Source organism: Lissotriton helveticus, chromosome 7 (assembly GCF_964261635.1).
Source record: "Lissotriton helveticus chromosome 7, aLisHel1.1, whole genome shotgun sequence".
NCBI classification, from domain to species: Eukaryota; Metazoa; Chordata; class Amphibia; order Caudata; family Salamandridae; genus Lissotriton; species Lissotriton helveticus.
The window spans coordinates 420,906,472-420,928,939 of NC_136068.1; the positions used below are offsets into that span (position 1 = coordinate 420,906,472).

The 22,468-nt window shown below is 44.8% G+C and overlaps 1 protein-coding gene across 6 annotated transcripts in view; it reads right to left on the minus strand.

Annotated features, from left to right (window-relative positions):
• Positions 1–22,468, minus strand: part of LOC144766801 (uncharacterized) — a 1,464,990-nt gene that overhangs the window by 336,290 nt on the left and 1,106,232 nt on the right. For 5 of the 6 annotated variants that reach the window (XM_078650533.1, XM_078650530.1, XM_078650529.1 and 2 more), the window contains one exon: positions 4,411–4,476. In XM_078650533.1, the coding sequence (XP_078506659.1) occupies positions 4,411–4,476 (66 nt within the window). Of the gene's footprint in view, positions 1–347; positions 545–4,410; positions 4,477–22,468 lie in introns of those variants that run through there. The other variant, XM_078650534.1, reaches the window with a different exon arrangement.

Consider the following 22,468-nt stretch of genomic DNA (forward strand, 5'->3'; position numbering starts at 1 on the left):
GACTTATGTAATGATACGGACTGGTTGGTGGTAGCCTGTGTGTACTGAGGGTTAGGTCAGACTTTCCACTGAATAGGGATTTTTAGTTAACTGTGGTGATAATAGACACATTTGTACAAACTTTCCATGGCACATGCACTAAATCCACAATTATGTAGAAAACACTGCAGCCACTGAATCTCATAAATGTATTGGCAATAACCATTCACTGAAATCAAGCGTGACCGCTTGCCCTCTGTGCACTGTTGCAAGTCCACAATGGGAACTTCTTCACTGCGTTCCTCAAATGTTAACTCAAGTTATATCAAATTATATAAAAAAACACACTACGAATTATTCTTCTGTTTTCATCTTCATATTTTTACTGACACGTCATAATAATCATCATGGCACACACTTCATGTGCAAAAAACCATTAATGCATAAATTAAATCAATCCGAACAACAATATTTCATCATGAGCGTTTGTATTACAACAAAAAAACTGGTCGTTTTTCTTGCCCAATGCATTTCGGGCCCCCCGGCCCTTCGTCAGGGGCGGTACCTAAAAAGCAAAAGAATAATTTCTGTCACTGAACTGAATGTGGTTCTTCAAAATGCATAGTTCATAGCGAGTCACTGTGTGCATTGTAGGTACTGTGAGATGTTTTTAACCAATCTGTAAATAATTCAACTCCCTGTTCTGTTAAATCATACTCACTTCAAGCCCAGCAAATAATGTGTATGAATGGACGTGTTCAAATGTGCCAGTATAGGGAACTACATCCGCCGCTCTGTGAGAAGAAAGAATACGCCTAAGTCATGTTTCTAGCAAAGTTCTTGCATGGAAAAAAGACGCGACATTTTTCCCTCACTACTTACTCGCGAAATATGTGCACCATGTGGGGATACGGATTCTTACAAGAACAACTGGTCTGTCTGTACAATAACGTGAAACCCGGGAACTGCTTGATGTTTCACTCTGACCGAAGCGTGGAGAAATCTATCTGAAAAGCAAGAACAAGATGATCGTGTACTTTAAACTCCGTTAATTCCCTCAAGCAGGGACATTTCCAAAAAAACGCTTGTTCTTGCATATCCAGGGGGGAACCCAAGTCTATCACTATATTTACAGGAAACAACAAAACACACCTCTAGAATTGCTGCTGCGGGCAAGGATGGTTCACAAGATTGCGGCGTAACTCTGTCAAACCAGGTGACGAAGTAAACTGCAAAAGACAAGCAATACGTAAGCTGAGCTAAACGTCGCGAGTCAAAGCGAAATCTGGGTTATCCCGGTACAAGCAACATCTACCTTTCTCTTCCCTGCCACAGACTTCAAATTTCGCGGGTCGGCCCTCTCCTCTTCCTCGTAATCCCCGATGCTCGGTGAACAACCATGTTTGAAACGCCGCCTCTAATAATACTTGGCGCAATAGTGACGTAGTTGCTACGCGCAACAGCACTCAAAATAAACGACGGACTTGGAGGCAAAAACGTGTCATGCATGTGTGCGTCCTGCATACGCCATGTTGGTGTGGTGCTAAATGTAAGCATAAACATTACAGAAGTGATTTTAAAATGACCACAATGCTGTACAGAACGGAAAAAATTCAAAATAACTTTCAACAAAAGACATTGACAAATGTAAAGTGTGCCTCGAGCGTTCTCATTTGTGCTAATATCAAAGAAAGCAAATAAAGTCTACTCGATCATTGATCCCTTTGGGATCTTGTGTCTGTAACTTCCTGATCCAAAAAATTTCTCGCTGCAATAATGTCTTAGTGAGACTTTTTCCAGGTGTTGGGGTAACCATTTCGAGTATCTGGAATTTTAACTGGGCGATAGTGTGTCTGTTTTTGTCCCAATGTACTGCCAGGCTGCTGTTTGCATTCTTGTTACGGATAGTACTCTTGTGTTCTGAAATTCGTATTTTTACTTTTCTCTCCGTTTTTCCCACATATAATAATCCGCAGGGACATTTAATGGCATATATTACATTTGTAGAATTGCAGTCCGCATTAATCCTAATGGGGATGGTTTAACCATTACCACAATTTATTTAGAGGTAAATAAAAACTAAACCTTTTTATCCCAATCAGTGTTCACTATTAGCTGCACTTTCAAACAATCTGTTTTTTCAAGCTAACTACCCTAAAATACATCTGAAATATAAAAAATACATAATGGGTAACATAATATACGGTCCAACATTGCCATCTCAGGGTTCTGGTGATAAGTACCAACCACCCAGTTCTTCGGCCTCATTGTTTATGATGCCACCAGAACAGTTCAATGGTTATAATCAACAATATTACAATATTGCACTGTTATTCTGTTATATATCATATATTAATAATATATATGTGCTTGAATTAAACTCAGCCTCGAACAAGAGTATCGTACCCTTAAAGAAGGGACGATCATTCTTGTGATTCTTGTAATTTAGCAACATTAAGCAGGCGTGTTAAAATGTTAAGAGAGATAAAATACACTACTGCCTGTTGACAGCACCAGTCACCATTTAATAAAGGCCACAGCTGTGCTATAAGCATCAGCTGCCAACAAGTATATCTCAGAAAGCAGGGGTCAGAGCACGCAGGAGTGCAGAAAGAACCAATCAACCCACTGCTCTTGTGATGAGTTCAAAGGACGAAATACTCTGCCCCTATTATTCTTCCTTGCCAAGTGTTGCCCTTCTCATAGCCCTCAACTCCAAAGCCTGTTGAAGTTACAATCTTGTTGAAACTTTGCAAACTGTTTTCCCTTCTCTTGGGTACCTCTAAACAGGATGCCAACATGCTGCCCCAGCCTCTTCCAAGAGCATACGTGTGGCGTGTGTGCATCAGTCATCTGTCTCCACTGTCCTGAGAAATTTGAAACTGCATCTGTTACATCAAGGGCAAGTATGTTATCTAACCAGATATCCGATCATGTAGTAAGAAAGGCCTCTCCTAATACCCAACCAAAATAGACTTTGTTGCGAAAATGTACATAAAATTTCTGCTCAGTGAGTCATCTGGTTAAAAAAGGATGTCTACTTAGAAAGAGTTATCAGTTGCTCAAGAGTCATCTATCTAAGCAGATACCCATCCCAGGCCATAGCTATCCCCCAACTGAGAACTAGAGACAGCTTATCAGAGATCTTGCTAATCATGAAGTGACCTCTGTGCCCATCTAACCATGAATCTGTCACAAACTACGGTTCCTCAACTGCCTAGCCATGCTCTGATCAATGGAAGTTAGTGGGAGGGTATAATTTGGGCAACAGTAATAGATCAGGTGTTCATTGTTGTTACAAGTCTATCTCAGTATATTACATGTGTCTAACATTTCGCGACACATGATGGCCCGGCACACTTTAAACACAACTTGTAGTAGATTCAGAAAACAGTTCAAAAGGATCTAGTTCCATAGACGAGTCGATGTTCGATTTCAATTTATTCTTTATTTTTCATTCTTTAAAAACTTTTGAAAGCATCACTTTTGAAACCGCCAACGCGTTTCGTCCCATCCAGGGACTTTTTCAGGGCTTGAAAAGTAAATATAGAGTGTTCAATTTGGTAATCTTTCATATGTGCGCAACTGGTAATTTTTGAATCTTAGTTTAGTGCATTTCCTCATGCATTGAACATAGTATTTAGCAGGTAAAGAGTCTTTGATAGGGAGCAGGTACCTTGGCGAACCATGTGAACCGGACACGATCGAGGACCTCTATTGCGGGACCGGAACTACTGCATCCGGGACACTGCTCCCTATCAAAGACCGGGCCATCATGTGTCTGTATATTGATGAATGCTAGGTTCTTTGAATCAGCTTCTAATTCAAGGAAGTATAGGGAATTGTGATTCCAGCCCGTTGTTTGCACCTTTTTCTTCACTAATACCGATAGGGACTTTAAGACTAGTGCGGGCAAATTATGCTTTGATTCCCATTTCTTTGCCTTTGTGTCTAACATTTCTGCATTACGTAGCGAACACCATTTTACCAGCATGGCTATGAAGAAATAACAGGAGTCTCACATTAACTTGAGAAATAAAAATGTTATTGAATATGATTTCTTCGCCATCTATACAGAGATCACAACAATCGTACAACCGTTGATGTGCCCTTTAAATTTTAATGCATCTACCAAAGCACCTGTGGCATGTTCCATGTCATAGAAATTTCACCACATGTCACACTCGTTTACAGACCCTTTCTCAAGTGTCCTGCCTGGACATAAATTCACCTGCAAAAGCTGCGGGTCAAAGGGTGTTTAGGGGTATTTATTAACCAGTCCAACATATAGGAGATGCCTTGATAGCACACCTCAGTCTCAATTCAATCACTACTAGGGTGTCTCATGTTTAAGTACTACTGGGGTGTCTAGTCTTTGACAGGAACATGGAGGATTTACAATGCGCTACTTTAGACACAAATATTACGTACCATATGCAACTTTGTAATCTTTTACCACTTTGGACAGTCCTGCTGGGTTTTCATAACATATCCCATCTGTAATGGAGAAAATGGATGAACAATAAGAACACATAGGGAACATATTGCTTTGCAGTTTTTTAACAACATACTGTTAGTTCCATTTGCAGTCTGTTTGAGTGAGACAAAGAAACAGTGCAAGAGCTGAGGAAAGACAGGGTAACAAATGAGTAAAATTGCTAGATGGATGAGGGGGCTGAATGCTCCGATACATCAACAGCAGGGAGGCTAGAAAGCCATGAGTGACAGATAGTTAGAATAGCTGAGAGTAGATTTAAAGAAAGACTGAAAATCCTAACTTAAATAAAAACTTTGGTAAGTTTGCACCAGCAATTGCACTACAACTGAAATCAACAAGCATTTACAATGCAACGGTTTCGCCTTTGCAAAAGTTAGAGCTATTGGCATTGTAAATGACAACATTTTTATTTATGTCTTGGTTTTGAAAACAGATAAATAAATGGCATTGTCATTTACAATGTCAATAGCGTAATCTCTCGCAAATGCCATACACACACACCCACAGAGAACCCCCCACACAGAGCCCTCCCCACACACACACAGAGCCCCCCACACACACACCCACACAGAGCCCCCCACACACACAGAGCCCCCACACACAGAGCCCCCCCACACACACAGAGCCCCCCCCACACACACACCCACACAGAGACCCCCACACAGAGCCCCCCACACAGAGCCCCTCCCACACACCCACACAGAGCCCCCCCACACACCCACACATACCCCCCACACACTGTGAGCCCCCCCACACACTGCGAGCCCCCCACCACACACTGCGAGCCCCCCCACACAGAGCCCCCCACACACTGCGAGCCCCCCCACACACTGCGAGTCCCCCCACACACACAGAGCCCCCCACACACTGCGAGCCCCCCCACACACTGCAAGCCCCCCCATACACTGCGAGCCCCACACACTGCTGCTGTTTACAAGGAGGGGCCGCATGTAAAGGTCAAGTTGGACGCAAGCGGCCCCATGGGCCGTACATTGAGTATCACGGATTTAAAGTATACTCGCAGCAAGTTAGAACGGTAGCCGGGCCCTAAAGCAGCAAACCCATTACTTTCAATTAAAAAACGGGAAGTAATTATCACCGTGACCACTTCGAAATGAAGCAGTTTTTTCCGCCATGCATCTTCAGCAACAAAAACAAAAGACAATGGCACTTAACCAACAACCACCGCGCTTTTAACAATTTCACTTTTCTCACAGACTTTACCTACCTCCACTAGGCTGACCTGTGCTGAAAAGGATGCAGTTTTGTTAGTAACAAGCACCCCTACATCTGATTAAACTAATATACTTGATGCTCCACGATCAGTATTGTTGTTCAATCCACATCCTCATAAAAATAGATTACATTTACAACGAGCATGAACTAGGTAATCAGATGTAACTAGGGCGGATGGCGTTTATGTTCAATAAACTTGTGAGACAGGGGTTGCATTGGTTTTAGATCTTAAAGGCCTTTCTTAACATATTGACTTAAAACCAGCCTCTCTATACACTTCTATTGCATTAATATGCGTGCAATATTGTAAAGGTTTTCCAATGAACACAAACAAAGATATTTGTAAGAATCTATTCATCAGCGAAACCTCGCCGTTTTCTCCTCTTTTGTCCTTGAGATCGTTTAGAGCTAGGAAGAGACCATAGTGGCCTCTTTTCTTCCACTAAACTAATGATTGGCCATGGATGTCTAGTAGATTTTACAGGGTTCACACTCACAAGCAGATTAAGCAATCGTAGAGACGACTCAAAGAGAATAGATTTCTAAGCCACGAATTCTACTGATGCCACGACAGGGTTCACTTGAGCTTTGGCTCGCTCACAATGTTAATTTCCCTGCCCCTTGGGATTGCCCATAAAATCAAAATTAATTATTTCTACTGGCCTCACTCTGGAAAGATGTGCAAAACAAGCAATAGGGGGGGGGGGGGGGGGGGTGAGGAGCTCACGCACACAAGCAACTAGGGGGGGAGGGGGGTGATGAGTGCACGCACACAAGCAACGAGGGGGGGTGAGGAGCTCACGCACACAAGTAACGAGGGGGAGGGGGTGAGGAGCTCACACACAAGCAACCAGGGGGGAGGGGGTGAGGAGCTCACGCACATTAGCAACGAGGGGGGAGGGGGGTGAGGAGCTCGCGCACACAAGTAACGAGGGGGCAGGTATGAGGAGCTCACACACACAAGCAACGAGGGGGGGTGAGGAGCTCACACGCACAAGCAACGAGGGGAGAGGGGGTGAGGAGCTCACACACACATGCAACGAGGGGGGAGGCGCGCACGCACACAAGGAATGAGGGGGGAGGGGGGTGAGGAGCTCACGCACACAAGCAACGAGGGGGGGAGGGTGAGGAGCTCACACACACAAGCAACAAGGGGGGAGGAGGTGAGGAGCTCACGCACACAAGCAACCAGGGGGGAGGGGGGTGAGGAGCGCACGCACATTAGCAATGGGGGAGGATGAGGATCTCACGCACACAAATAACGAGGGGGGAGGGGGTGAGGAGCTCACGCACACAAACAACCAGGGGGGAGGGGGGAGGAGCTCACGCACACAAGCAACCAGGGGGGAGGGGGTGAGGAGTGCACGCACATTAGCAACGAGGGGGGAGGGGGGTGAGGAGCTCACGCACACTGCAAGCCCCACACACTGCGAGCCCCCCCACACACTGCGAGTCCCCCCACACACTGCGAGTCCCCCCACACACTGCGAGCCCCACACACTGCTGCTGTTTACAAGGAGGGGCCGCATGTAAAGGTCAAGTTGGACGCAAGCGGCCCCATGGGCCGTACATTGAGTATCACGGATTTAAAGTATACGCGCAGCAAGTTAGAACGGTAGCCGGGCCCTAAAGCAGCAAACCCATTACTTTCAATTAAAAAACGGGAAGTAATTATCACCATGACCACTTCGAAATGAAGCAGTTTTTTCCGCCATGCATCTTCAGCAACAAAAACAAAAGACAATGGCACTTAACCAACAACCACAGCGCTTTTAACAATTTCACTTTTCTCACAGACTTTACCTACCTTCACTAGGCTGACCTGTGCTGAAAAGGATGCAGTTTTCTTAGTAACAAGCACCCCTATATCTGATTAAACTAATATACTTGATGCTCCACGATCAGTATTGTTGTTCAATCCACATCCTCATAAAAATAGATTAAATTTACAACGAGCATGAACTAGGTAATCAGATGTAACTAGGGCAGATGGCGTTTATGTTCAATAAACTTGTGTGACAGGGGTTCCATTGGGTTTAGATCTTAAAGGCACACAAGCAACGAGGGGGGGGTGAGGAGCTCACGCACACAAGCAACGAGATGGGGGGTGAGGAGCTCACGCACACAAGCAATGAGGGGGGAGGGGGTGAGGAGCGCACGCACACAAGGAACGAGAGGGGAGGTGGGTGAGGAGCTCACGCACACAAGACGGAAAACAAAGACGACAGCCACGAGTTTACCTTAAATGCAAAAACAGGAGCATACATACCAGGCAAAGACGGAAAACAGACACGACAACAACGAGCCACGCAAAGACGGAAAACAAAGATGACAACAAAAAAACAAGACGAAAAGAAGCCACGGAGACGACAATCGCGCAGCCCACTCCGGCAAAAGACACTTCGAAAAAGACCAAAACATGACGAAAAAAAAACATCCGCCCACCGCCGCAATGACGTTGTTAAAGGGACGGAGGGCAAAAAAAATCGCCGGAACGCCCACAAATCTGCTCGGACAATGACTGACGCATCTCTGTTCCAATGGCTAGCCTCCATTTATGGAGCTAGCCAATGGAACAGAGAGGCGGGTTAAAGCCCCATACTGAAACTCAAAAGATTTCGCCTGCACGAACACTGCTGCGCAGTGGACGCCAGGCGAAACCTAAAAACTAGAAAAATACTGCAAACAAGAATTGTGAACTAATATCATAGTTGAGAATGTGCATAAAACGGTCCACATGGACTAGAGAGTTAGCCTGAAATATCAATGGGCAGGTTGAGTGATGGTTTGCATGAGCAGAATAAGTCAGCCAGAGGGCACAGATCAAAAGTTGATGGGTTTGACTGACAGGCTGTCATTTGTAGGATAGGTGGATGCTAGATCCAATCTTGAGCTGCTGGTTGAAGTCCCCCAGGGGAATCCTAGTCCTCAAAGTGTCCTGAGGGATGGGAGGGCCTAGGGCTCGCAGGTCACTACAATTGAAATCAGTCAGTCAGAGGAATTGTAAGCACACTTCTCACCTATGAGGGTCTCAAAGCACTAGGGGGCGGGTGGGTAAGCAGCACAGTTCAGTAGAAGAGTCAGGTCTTGAGTGTCTTCCTGAAGATGTTCAGGGAGGTTTGTAACTATGTGGCAGGGTGGTGACAGATCATCCGGTAATCTCATACATGTGTCCTGTGTGTATGCTATCCCCTGTTCTGTTGGTCTACCAAGTGATTTGAGTGCAAGATGTTGGTTTAAGAAGACATGAAAATATGAAACCTAAAATCCAGCGTACAGATTTTCTGTGTGCACCAGCTCTATTATGTGGGAAAAATTAGGTTTCAATGTTTTTGTTTCCTTATGACCTGCTGTACCTAGATACCTAGCCTACACATTCTCCCAGATGCTAGACAGTGTGTCACCAGCCCAGTCCCATGTCATCACCACACCACCCCTGACAATACTGGAATAGATCCTAGTGCTGTTGCCTAATTGTCTCACCAAGGGAGGTATCAGAGCGGTATCAGCTACACGACTGTCTGCATAAGAGTCTCCCAGAAGTGAGGGGACATTGCCTGAAGTTTGAAACTTGTTGTAGACGCCGAGGGTCCACCCTGAAGCCTGCCTGTTTGCCTGCCTGCTCAGTAAGGGAAGGAGAGTGCCTATCCCTGCATAAGGAAACACTTCCCAGGAGCAGAAGCTCAGTGTTGTTCACATATGTAGAACACCCAGAAGTAGCTGACTGCTGACAGGGAGTAAAGCCAGTCCGGACCCAAAGATTGATGTATCCCACCCAACTCTAGGTTCAGTCCTGCTATTAACTGCATAAGATATTGTACATCACTTCATCATGGTGCTGCTGGCATTCCTGTCTCCATCTCAGAAGGCTTTGGTGCTGCAGCTGCTACTTGAGAAGCTACTGTATGCCCACCCTTAGAAGAATGCTGGCCCTAGCATTATGATGACAATTCTTGGCATACTGTGGGTATCCACCATATGAGACGGCAATAGTCATGCAAGACAGAATCTATTGATGTATGTCAGGAGTAACTAATAAAACATGACAGCCTTGATGTTTGGTTGCCAAGTATTTATTCACTATGGATGAAAAATTGGTGTTTATGGATAGAGACAACCTTAAAGGTGCCAAAACAGATCTACAACAGGATCTGTGTGCTCTGTCATGATATGTTGATGGCCCTGGAGAAAGAGTGGCCCAAACAGAAGCCTCCATCGATAGGCAAAGTGAAGGAACTGAAGCCATGCAACAACGCCTCCTGCAGCTCAAAGATAAGCACAATATTTTACAAGCCAAGTGTGAAGACCTTGAGAACAGTTTATACCATAACAAAATCATTATGCAAGGCATATCAGCCCATGTCTCAGATGCTGCCCTCCCAAAGTACCTTAAGGACTTCTTCAATACAGGCCTCGAGACAAGCGATGGTGAGCCCATTCTAATGGAAAGAGCACACGGGATTCTACTTCTCCATAGAGCCGGATGGGCTCACTTGCATATGCTGCTTCACTGACAAGGAGGCCATCATTAACAAAACCTGAGAAGGGGGCCTTATCTCCTTCAATGGCGTGCAGCTGTTCCTCTTTCAGGACCTTTCATTCACCAAACTCTCCAAGAGTACAGCTTAATCAGTCAAATTCGGGGGAGTGAACCTCAAACTTCCCAAATAAAAGCAGTGGGGTGGAGGGGTGGGAAAAGCATGATTTAGGATGGACTATTTTCATAATGAACAGGGTCCATACTAATTTGCATTAGGTGGGCCTCTGTCTAGAGTGGCAAAGTGGGCAAAAAGATATAAGTTGGAATGCTAATGCTACCCGAGCAATTGCCACTGGTTAGACTATTTGCAAGCATTCATCCTATAACCTTTGGATGTTTGCCATTAGCATGCCAAGAAGCTAGATATTGGAGTAGCTTTATAGGCCGACTACTGCTAATGTTTGTGAATTCTAAAAAGTAATAGATTTGCACCATTCAAGGAGTCCTTCCATGGTTGCAGATTTACAACTTTTCTGGTAACCCAGTCACTATATATTTAAGATCACGATAAAAAAAAATAACAAATTAAAACCTTGTAGTGACATGAGAAAACCAGACATAGATATTACATATTCAGGGTGCCTAGACACAACAACTAAACCAAGAATGCATTTGAGGAATGTCTCCCCTCCTTCCCAAACATCCCAGCTGAAACTGCTCCCCTGCCCGCGCCACCTGCGCCTGGTAGTTCACCTTGGGAAGTCATGACTATGCTCATGTACATCACAACTGCCTGGAGACCATACCCTGGGATCACCTATTTTAAATGTATTTTTACTGAACACACCCTACTTCTCTGCTACAAAAAGCCTTTGTATTAGAGATATCAAATTGGTGCATGTGGCAGAGCTCCACATTATATGTGATAATAAAGATAAAAGAGACTTTGAAATAAAATATTCACTTAGGATCACACAAGCAGGAAAGCCAGTATTAATTCCAGGTTATCTGGTTTCACATTTTGAAATTCAGTCACCAGATGGGAACTTCTGATTCTCTATCCTTTTCACATCAACTGTCACTGTTTAGTCTTTCATTCTTGACTCACAATGTGAAAAACCAACATAGAGATAGCAGACTCAACTCAGAACCCCCAGACCCAACTGTCAAGGCAAAAATGTATTTATTTGGTGGGTATAGTGCCCCAAACACCACCTGATGCAAGCCATACCCTCGCAAAATGGCTCATCGTTAAACCCACCACAGACTTTCACACCTCGCATGACACTAAATACAATGGGACCACTTATATTGCTTCATCTTCTCATGGGATTGTCAAACATACAGCACAGTCTCCTCTTAAGACGCTAAACAAATTTTAAGCTTATCAGTGGAGGAAGCAAAGACTGAACCCTGATGAATTCAGGAGGTCCTCGAGTCCTTGATCAGGGATGACAGACTGTATACTGGCAATCAGGAAGACACTGCTCAAGCTCCACGGAAATCCAAAAATAACAAAGCTCTGCTTTTAGAACATAAGACCAGAGAAATTGGCAGGGTAAAAGCTGCACAAAACCCCGTGTTATAGTGTTGCAAGTGATATATTCATAGGGGTGCTCCAAGAACCGGAAGGGGCCTCTTAAACTCTTCCAAATCTGAGGATAAAAAGTTCCCAAAGCATAATTAACAAAACAGTCCTGAGCAACAAAATTGATTCAAAACTTGATAGTCCACACAATGTTGTTGTTGTTTTTTCTTTATTTCAGAGCTTCTTATGTTTCCATTGACAAACCAACACAAGCTTGTAGCCAACATGTGTTTAGTCTTACAGTAACTCAAACGATGACTTTATTAGGGCCTAACAAAATTAATCCAGGTAAGTCTTCCAACAATCCAAAACTGCACGGACGGGACCCACTTTGCCACTTCACTAGAAATATATTGAGAAACAATTTGGTTATTTGGACCTGGACCACAGATATGGTCATGGACTAACAATCTGAGTTTTGAGAATAATATATGGTGGATTCTAGATATTATCTGTACTTAGGAACAAAGGATACACACTACTTTTTGATGGAAGACTTACCAGTATCAATTTTGCTAGGCCCTAATAAAGTAATCGGTTGAGGTACAGCAAGATGAAACATCTGTTGGTTACAAGTTTGTGTTGTGTTTGTGCTGGATACATATGAAGCTCTGAAATAAAGAAAAAACAATGACAACATTGTGTGGACTATCAAGTTTTGGATCAAATGTGATGATCAGGACTTTTTTGTTAATTATGTTTTCATGAACATCTCTGGCACTCGAATGATGAGGGCAAACAGCACAAAGCAGGCCAGGCAGAGTAATCTGTGTTGTTTTGCACTTAGGCAGAGTTGTACCTGTCCTGCTTTGGAACCAACTGAAGATTGGAACCTTGCTTTCCTTCAGAGGCTGGGTGGGAGGTCTGGATCACTTCCATCATCTTTGAAACCATTCACTCAGTCTAAATGTGCTTTTGTAGGCACTGGAGAGTACCCACCCTTCATCACTCAAGTGTCCGTATGCATGTTTGTTATCAGTTACCCATTTTGTTTGGCCCACTGTTGGGCATTCTTGGTCATTGTTTTACATTTAGGGAAACCTAGTACTAGAGGGGAAGTTAAACACCGGAAACTACTTGCTGCTTCGCACTTCCATCTTACCCAGAGTTTTATGACAAGGTAGCGTGACATGTCACACAACTATTACACTATGGACATTAACCATAGAACACTGAACACTCAAATAATGTTTGAGGCCTTAATAACCCCTCCAAGCGATTGGGCATCCTGGGTAAACTTAAATTAGTGACAGTTTTTGTCTGCTTCCTTCAGTAGCAGGCTTCGAAAAATCATCAAAATGTTACGAGACCTTCAGGTCTAATGACCTAAATAATCTATTCAAACTAATTATAATGCTCTTAACCCAGAAACTGATTATAAATTATGAGATCCTAGGCAAATAAATTAATTCACTGAGCCCCCCATTTTCTTCCTTATCACATATGAGAGCACCTACAAGTATGCAAGTTCAGCATATCTGCTGTGCAAAAACCACTTGTTTTCTCTAATAGACTAAACCTTTGCTCCATATATAATATGAATATAGCCACTTATAGGAAACACATGACCTCTGACTTGTCTTTCAGTTAATTACCTGCATTGTCATCAGGGTGCAGGCAGGAATGTTTCCCAAATTCTGAAGCATGAAGTATTAGAACACATAGGGCCTCGTTACGATTCGGTTCGGACGTTGCGGTCCGAACCACAACTACTGCTGTGGCCTGACTGATGCATTTGATGCGTGCGGTCGGAGGCAGCACTCGAAGGGACCAACCGACGCCTTCTGATGGGCTCGTGGAGCTCATTGGTTGGATCAACAGCCCCTCCTAATCCGTTATGGATGGCATTTCCGCCGAAGGAATTAAGATGCCAGTTTCCTACAGCCTTTCCATGTTGGGCTTTCCAACATGGAAAGGCTGCCGGAAAGCAACTTTGGGGGCCCCTTAACAGGCCCCATTTCCCCCTGGCCCTCCGCATCTGGGGATGGGGCCCACCCATGGAGCCCCCTGAAAATCCCTGCCTGTCCGCGCCCATCAAAGCCCAGAAGAGGCTGGGCTTAGCCGCACCCCCCTAAGATCTGTCCTCTTGGTATTCTCACCGAGCCGGACATGGGGAAAAGAAAAGTTGCAGGGGGTGTTTCTGGAAAAGTGCGCGCCAAAACAAAATGGCTAAAAAAGACCTTGAAGCACACATGGGGGAACTGTGTACTCGATAGAATAGATAACCTTTTAGTTGAATGTGTTGAAATCTTAAACCCGCCAAAGTCCACTGCCCACCTCAACCCCAAGACTCGCACATTACCAGCAACCTCTAGAATGCCTAAACGTATTCCCCACATATTTAGGAAGCGCAATGCACAAAATCTTAGGTTTGATTCTCCAAAATGAACCAACACCAAGGTGATTAATCCAGCAAGTCCCGCTACCTTGCTGACCCAAGGCTCCCCTAGTTTAGGCCTCACCTGCAGCAAAAGAGTTGCACCACTTTCAGCTATGGTAGATAACTCACAAGTTGGGGAGGATAGGGAGGGAGTGGATGTGGGGGTTGATCAAAGACCACCTAAGGGGCAATTTAAGCTTGACATTGATGTCCTTACGATCGTTAATGTCCTAAGAACAGAAATTAAGGCTTTGAACGCTATAATAGGTGAACTCAAAGGTCAGGTTAACCTTCTTATTGCAATAGATGGGAGTGCTAACCCTCAATTAAATCTCCTGGCCCACCGTTTGGTAGTCCCTTTGGCAAGGATATACCTGCGGTCCCTGTAGGGCCTCGCCAGCTTCCTCCAAGAGCTAGCACTGAAAGTTCAAATCGCAGCTTTGCAGAAATAGATACTTCCAGTGATCCACTGACGAAGCCGGTGGAGCTACCGCATATACCTAAGGGCCTTCCTGAATATCATAAAAGACCTTACAGTAGGGAACCCTTGCCCAGGAGTAACCTTAGACAGTATCCAATGAGAGAGGTGAGCCAATTCCCCCAAGTTAGCAACAAAATGTATGCGATCAACGACCCGAAAAATCTCACTTATCAGAGGTGTGAAGGTGAGGACTCTCTTAGGAATATAGCAATCCACTGGATTAGGCATGTGAGAGGTCGTAGGTCTGTGATCAGGGATGATATTGTGCGAGCTAGAATGCATGCCTTCCCTAATAGCCCTAGGGATTGTATAGAACTATCCCTGGCAGATCGTAGTTTGGTCCGTAGTCTAGTTGCACTGCAAGAACAAGAATCCAACTTAAGTACCACCTTCCTAATTGGCCCTGAACAATTAGTTACCTCCCCATTGCTCCTCACCTTGGCCAAGATTCGACTTTAGCCACAAATAATTGACTGTATTTAGGCCCGGACTGGCCATAGCGGGCATCGGGCAATCCCCTGGTGCGCCACACGGGTGGGGGCCAGTTTTTTTGTTACAGGGCCGTTTTTGCAGCATAGCTGCAAGATCGGCCCTGTACCAAAATCGGCCGAAAACCGGCCCGGCAAAGAGCTTGGTGGCACCTATAACTCCCCCCCCCCGAGTGGGGAGGGGGGGCGGCGAGCACTTTGCGGGGGACGGTTTTGGTTCCCAGTCCGGCCCTGACTGTATTGGTGTGATACTCACCCAGCTTTGGCGAGTCAGCTAGCCTCTTTAATACCAACAGGAGGCAGCAGTGAAGTTACCCTAGGCCAAGAAGACTTAGAAACCAGGGGGGCATTCACATTTAGAGTAGAGTCCCCTGTGGGAGTAATACTCACTACTCCTTGCCTTCACCAAGCACATGTACACACCCTAGCTTTAAGATCCAACTCTCCTAAGGCTCCCTTGCTCAAGGATATGTGTAAGCTCCAGATGGGGTTGTAGAACCTCACTGGGGTAAGGCCGAAGATGTTACTCCTGCACTGGCTTAAATTCATGAAAGCCTTTGATATCTGTACCCTCCAGGAAACCTGGAGCACAAATCCACTAGACATGCCAAACTATGTAACATATCACTGCCCGCTAGTCGTGGCAAACCAGGGCGCCTCCCGCACCCCCTGATTTTAGCGGGTGATTACAATGTGCTGTACAAATCTTTGGTGTGGGATGATACCTGTGAGGTAAGGGAGAAATATGATCTCTAGCTGGTTCCCAACTTGACCTACCCCCTGTCCAAAAGTGGCACTACAATTGAATGCCAGAGTTCTGGAGTTTTGGCTGAGGGCCTCAAAAGAGGTGGACCAAGTAAGACAAACTAGGTGCCAATACTATCAATACATCTAAGGGTATAAGCAGCATTGATTACTTTATTTTAGATCTGAGGTTATGGATGTTGTTAATAAACATGAAAGTGGGCACAAGTGTTGCCAGTAAACACAACCCTCCATGCTTGAGCCAAATGTCACCTTGGGGTGAGCCCTGTAGCAGGTGTAGAGCCCATCTAACTACAACAGAGCTCTATCCAATGAATGACAATCGCCTCCTTAAGTGGCGAAAGGTGATCCTGGATAAGGACAAGCTCCAGTGAATTAAAAGAACTGACTGGGTATATGATAGACTTTACAGCCCTGCTTGAGCACCCAGGAGAGCTGGATTGCAGTACACACAGCCACTCCCATTTCTTCAAATAGTTGGCCTCTCATTTTGTTGATCCCTTACCCCATCCGAAGTCTAGTTCTAGGGTAACTCAGCAAACTGCATGGTTCAACTGTAAGTGCAGGCAGCTAAAACAACAACCATCGTCACCACTCAGGTCCAAAAACACTGACCTAGTAGGAGACCTGAGAAGGTCATATCAAAAAGCCCAAGATAGGGCAAAAAGGGAGGGGAGTGAGAATAATTGGAGGCTTATAGGGGAGACATGTGCCTGTAAAGATTAAAAAATGTTCTGGCTCCTAGTGACAAGCAGAGATGCTAAGAGATCGCCCAGCCAACGAATAACATCCCAATATCTGCTTGGGATGATCATTTTAAGTTTTTGTTTGCAGGACCGAGCCTTCTTGACCTGGTAACAACTCAGCTACAATTACCCCTTACTTATTCTAAGGATCTCTTTATGAGGAGTGAAATACAGTCCTATACTAATTAAATTGCACAAGCTAAGGCTCCAGGCCCCGATGGCATCCATGGTGATCTGTCCCTACAAGGCAGCAAAAACTGGTTGGCTTATACTCTGACCCTGTCCAATGCCATTGCAAGGAGTGCCCCAATTATTCTGTCATGGAAGGGAGCCAAGGTGATTCCTATCCACAAAAAGGTGATAGGTCATTGCACAGTAACTATAGACCCATTCGCCTCATTGATTCTATATAAAAAGTGCTATGCTAAGCCCTCTTGGTCAGGATACAGGACTGGATTGGTGAAAACAACATCTTAACTCCCTTTCAAACCGGCTTTAGAGATAAGATGGGAACAATAGACCAGGTGTTCCACTTTCTCCTTCTTTTCTGGCAGACTGTGGTCATTGGCCGGTGGAGTTTATATGTAACTTTCATCGATTTAAAAACTGCCTTTGACCTTGACCCCAGACAGAAAGTGTAGCAAGTACTAATAGATATGGGGTTGCCACCAGTGATCTTATCCTTAGTTATTCGTCTCCATGAGGCACATTTTGCCAAAGTATGCTGTGGTGACCAAGGCCAACTCACTGATTCAATTGACGTTAGCAGGGATATCCGCCAAGTGTGTGTGCTGGCTCGCACACTCTTTTCGTTCTATATGAATAATGTTGAACAGTTTTTACAGCAGGTGCCAGCAGGCACACCTATGCTGGGGAGAGAAAAGATTGTGATGCTCCTATTCGCGGACAACACCCTGTTATTGTCAAAAACTCAGAGAGGCTACAGGTACTGCTTAACTGATTCAATGATTTTTCTTGCTTGCACATTCTAGAGATTAATAATTCTAAAACTGTCACAGCGCATCAGCTTGTAAACACAAAACGCCATTGAACACTGTCAGAAACGGGTCCTGGTTATCCCATCAGATCAACAGAAACAGCATTAGAAACCCTTGCCGTGCAGAAATTGCGAGGAGCCTACAACTCCCATGATCCCTTGCATGTTCCTGGCGCACGCACGCTAGTATGTACTTCGGGTGAACAATACACAAAAGAGCTTCCATGTCCCTCAAATGAACTGAATTTTCTGGATGCAGAAGGATCGTCAGCTGGTTAGCAGTCTGGAAAGGGTACGTTTTGCACAGAATTTCCTGGTTTCTATGTTATCATAGAAACATCCTTGTTTCAACTCATTTTGTCATTCGTACTCGCACGTTTATCCTCCTCGAAGATTTGAAAGAGGAAACTCTTGGCTGCTGTTCTCCATTGGCGGGTGTGAGAAGCTGGCCTGGTATATGATGTCCACTAATGTAAGTGGGTACCTGGCACCAGTCCAGACAACCCTTATGGTGATTTAAGAGGTCTTAGACAACCTTAGAAGCTCTCTAATTGGTAGCTGAGGAGAGCAGCCTCCAGGCCTAGTCCAGAAAAAGTGTAAAGCAGCTTGTTTTACCAGAATGCAATCTTATATTTAGGGCTCCTGGTTTTATGATATTTATTTTTTAAACATTTCCGCCTGTATTTATCCACATTTATTTTTTGGTCATTTTGCCTGTATTTATCCACATTTAATTTTGACACAAGAAAAAAAAAACGCTAAAGCTATTATTTTTCCAAATTTATTTAAATTGACATGCACACTTGCACTAGGTTGCTATAGCTGTTTTTTTAAATGGGAGCCTATGCTAAATACACTTTACATACTGGGAGCGAATTTTGTCCCTGTCCTCTAAGAAAAGATGCGTGAACTAGTGGTTTTGATAAGGTCTCATTTGCACATCTGTCTTGCAAAATGTCAACGCATTACTACCTCTTTTACTCACATTTAATCAGCCATCACAGTGAGTGTCTGCTCGAAGAAAAGATCATTCTTAGTGTTAATACTTAAAAGATAGAACAGACGGGCCATTGTAATCTACAATATCAGAGATGGGAAATAGGAGGGCTCAGGGAGACAGTTCCTTATGCTTCATATATATTCTTCTGGTGATCAGTGCTGCACGAGGTGCGTGGATCTTGAGTCAGAGTCAGTATTTTTTTTACCTGTTTCTTTATTCAGATCTAGGGTTTCCAAAAAGCCCTGTGTACGCAGAACACCAGTTATCCAGTCATTGGCTTGATATTTACTTCAAACAAATCACTACATTCTGGCAGTTGTAGACTTTGTCTGCTTCAGTTAAGGCAGAGGAGCTAACACATATGATAACTATATTATGCACCAAGGAGAGGAGAATTGAGTTCATGGTGTGAGGATTATGTGGAATCATCTATACGTTGATATATGTTTATATATCAAATATGGGATACGGGATACGTCAATCCATTGGACGTTGATAAGCGGTTTTGGGATAAATTGGTTGTCGCTGTCCCTTACCCACTATTTTTGCTCGAATAATTTTAGCAAAGATTTTGGTATTTCTTATTGCCAGACCTTCCAACTCGCATTGGGCCCTGGTGTGCTTCAGTATATTGGCACTATTTGTACAGCCATCTACTAAACAGCTGAGATCACACTGTGAATACAAGATGAGATGGAGACTCTTACAATGCATGGCCTTCAAGTTCATGCATGGAGGATCTGCATGATTTTAAGTATTTACAGGTTTTGCAGCCTCACCGTGCATTGCAAGTGATCTCAGGATCCTATGTGTTTTGAATGGGCAGGCAGTGCCAGCTTCAAAGACCCACTGACACTTCTTCACCCTGCCCCCTCCCATGGATGCTTGTCAGTGATAGCTCAAATCCACGCCTAATCCCCACCCTCTCCTACCAAGGCCACTCATCGCACCCATAGGCTCCGATGGGTAACATTGTTTTCGAGGTTGAAAGCGGTTTGTATTGTACTTGTTCTTCACTCCATTTTACACTCGGTTTGTAGCTGGGGTAATTTAAGAGCAATATCCAATTGAGAGTGTTGTGAGGATTCTGTTCCTACACAGAACTGTGCACAGAGACCCAAGACCTCAGTGAATTGTGGTGTGCCAGAAACTCACCTTAGTACCTAGAGAACCCCAACCAGCTAGCATAAGTGTCTCATTAGCTCTTCGTCCAATAGCAAAGCAGCCAACGATTAGACAACTTAGAACATGCGACTAAGTACAAACTCAGGAATGGTGGGAAGTGAGAACACTCTTTAGTTATACTCTCGTACCAGTCCACAACAGGAGTGAAGAAGAGACACGGTAAGGTTAAAATATTTATTTTAATGATGTGATCTCATATGCTGTATCTTAGCCAACATAAGCAGACATATGATTAAAAATAATATGGTCAGCATGGTTACAATTCCATAAAACACAAAAAGGAGAAAGCATATTATAATGCAGGTGAAAACAGGTCCTATAGTGCCTAGTTTTAACACCCTCCCTATATAGGAACTATGTATTATAAACCAAAGAAGGTCTCTTGGGCTTGTTTTGGAGGACATCATTACCTTTCCGCTCAGTAAGAGTGAATTACATCTGGATCAGCATAGACTCTCTGCATCCCTGGAAACGACAATCTTCCAAGTGTGTGAACAATAAAGCCACCAGAATCTTACCTGGCTCACAGCTGCCAAATTGTTGTGTCTAGAAAGCGTTACGCGAACATGCCGAAAAACAGCGACCATGTTTTGATAACCTTGACTTCTTCAGTACTAACTGTACAGATTATGGGCACGGTGTAAGTCTAGAGTTGTCAAAAACAAAACCTTTTCTCATGTGTAGACCTTCGTGAAGGCTAACTTACAAAAACAGCTATGCAGTGTCGTGCGCAAAAAGCAGCAAAAGGTAAAATGGCGTTTAAACTTCTAACAAGTCATGCTAATATAACATGCACACAAAGCAGGCTTCAAGCCATACTACAAGAGCTCGTTGTGCTTAATTTAGTTTTGCCTCCTTCACTCTCCCATACAAATAAAAACAAAAGGTTGCTGGAGCTGCAGCCGGTGTCCTAGGCGTTTTCACACCTCTTAATGGACATCAGCTGCTTGCACTGCTCCAACAATTATCTTGCGTGAAATACCGCTGTGAGGGGTGCTGGAGTGTCTCTGCAGACACAGCGCTCCTAGTTCCTGTGTCTCTGGAGCAGTTTCAGGGCATCAGTTTCCCGTTTCTTTTGGCCGCCCCTGTGCACCTCTGATTTGGATTTTACAGAGGAGCACAGAGGCAGGAGGAGCATTTGTTTTGTAGGTATTTTCCCATTTTTATTATAGATAAATATAGAGAAAAACAAAAAGTTTTACGTCTGTATTTATATGTAAAAATCCGTTTAAACGGTCCACCCTCGTGTGACCCACCCGTTTACAGATGAAGCATGTCTGGGGTCCGGTCTCAGCAGGCTTTCCTGAAGTGACCCCTTGTTTCTTATTTCCTACGGGATGGGAAACTTTACCCTGGGTGTTAGTTTGGGGCCCTTTGGAGAACTCCTGTGCTTTACCCTGTCCACCTCACTTTTCTGCTGGTGCCCTTGTCCATTTTTGGCTGAGTCTCCCGCAAACGCTTTCTTGTGGACCCTGGTACTCACCCAGCGGTCCGCCTCCATAGCATGCAGTCTGGAATAAGTATGAGCGCAAAATCCGTTCCGCTCGCGGATTTTGTGAATTTTCGGTAAATTCGCGATCCGCGAATTTACCGAGAATTCGCAAATCCGCGTGCGGCGGATCCGGGGGCCAAAGTTGAAGCCTGGCCTGTTGTAACTATTTTACGATGGCGCCGGCAAGCTGCCAGCGCCATCCTAAAATAGTTACTAAGTTAGCTTCAACAGGAAGCTCTAATAGATAAACTAAAGCAGGTGCTCGATTTTATCTATTAGAGCTTCCTGTTGAAGCTAATTTAGTAACTATTTTAGGATGGCACTGGCAGCTTGCCGGCGCCATCGTAAAAAAGTTACAACAGGCCAGGCTGGTGTGCTTTCTTTTCTTCCTCAGCTCAAATTCAGTGACTCATTCATCGGCCCAAAAACAATCGTGCACGTCATCGAGGCTGGGCAGGTGTGCCTTCTTCCCAAATCTAACGTCTTGGAGGCCTCCTCTCTGTGCCTCGATTTGCGCAGTTCAAAGTTCAGCTTTGATTGGGCTTTATCCAGCTTGCCCATAGTGCAGATGTTCCCCACGCAGTAAGGGTGATGGCACCTGATGTGCCCCCTCAAGTGCCCCAACCAGAACTGTAGCCAGGTGATAGCTGCGATATTAGGGGGATAATGCCTCAGCCGGCTCCAAGCATGATAACCCCAAACTCAGTCATTGGAATTAAGTAGCAGAGCACCACGCTAGAAGTGTCAGCCCTTCATGCAAGGATGTTCCATGCCAATGGGTTAACGAGGGGGCCACCATTGCTGCCCTGTTATAAAAATGTACTCTGGTCTAGTTTGCTGCACACCGCCGACTCACTAAGCTCAAGTCCCCAGGTGCAGCGGCACACGATGTCGGCGGTCGCCCTGCAGGTGGAGGAGGGGCAGAGAATGACCCGGGGGCTCCCCTTTCTTTTATGCTGAAGCCTTCAATGCAGTAGGTTGCCCCCGCAGACCACCCGCGCCCCCTCACATGAGCCCACAAGGGACAAAGTATCCTGTCAGCCAGGATGTAGGTTTGGACATCGGCACCCGTTGCTGGGGTAGGGTCTTACACAGGCAGCCATGGTGGAGCAAGGGGAACAGGAGAGCTCCGATTTCAGATGGGGGACCGAAT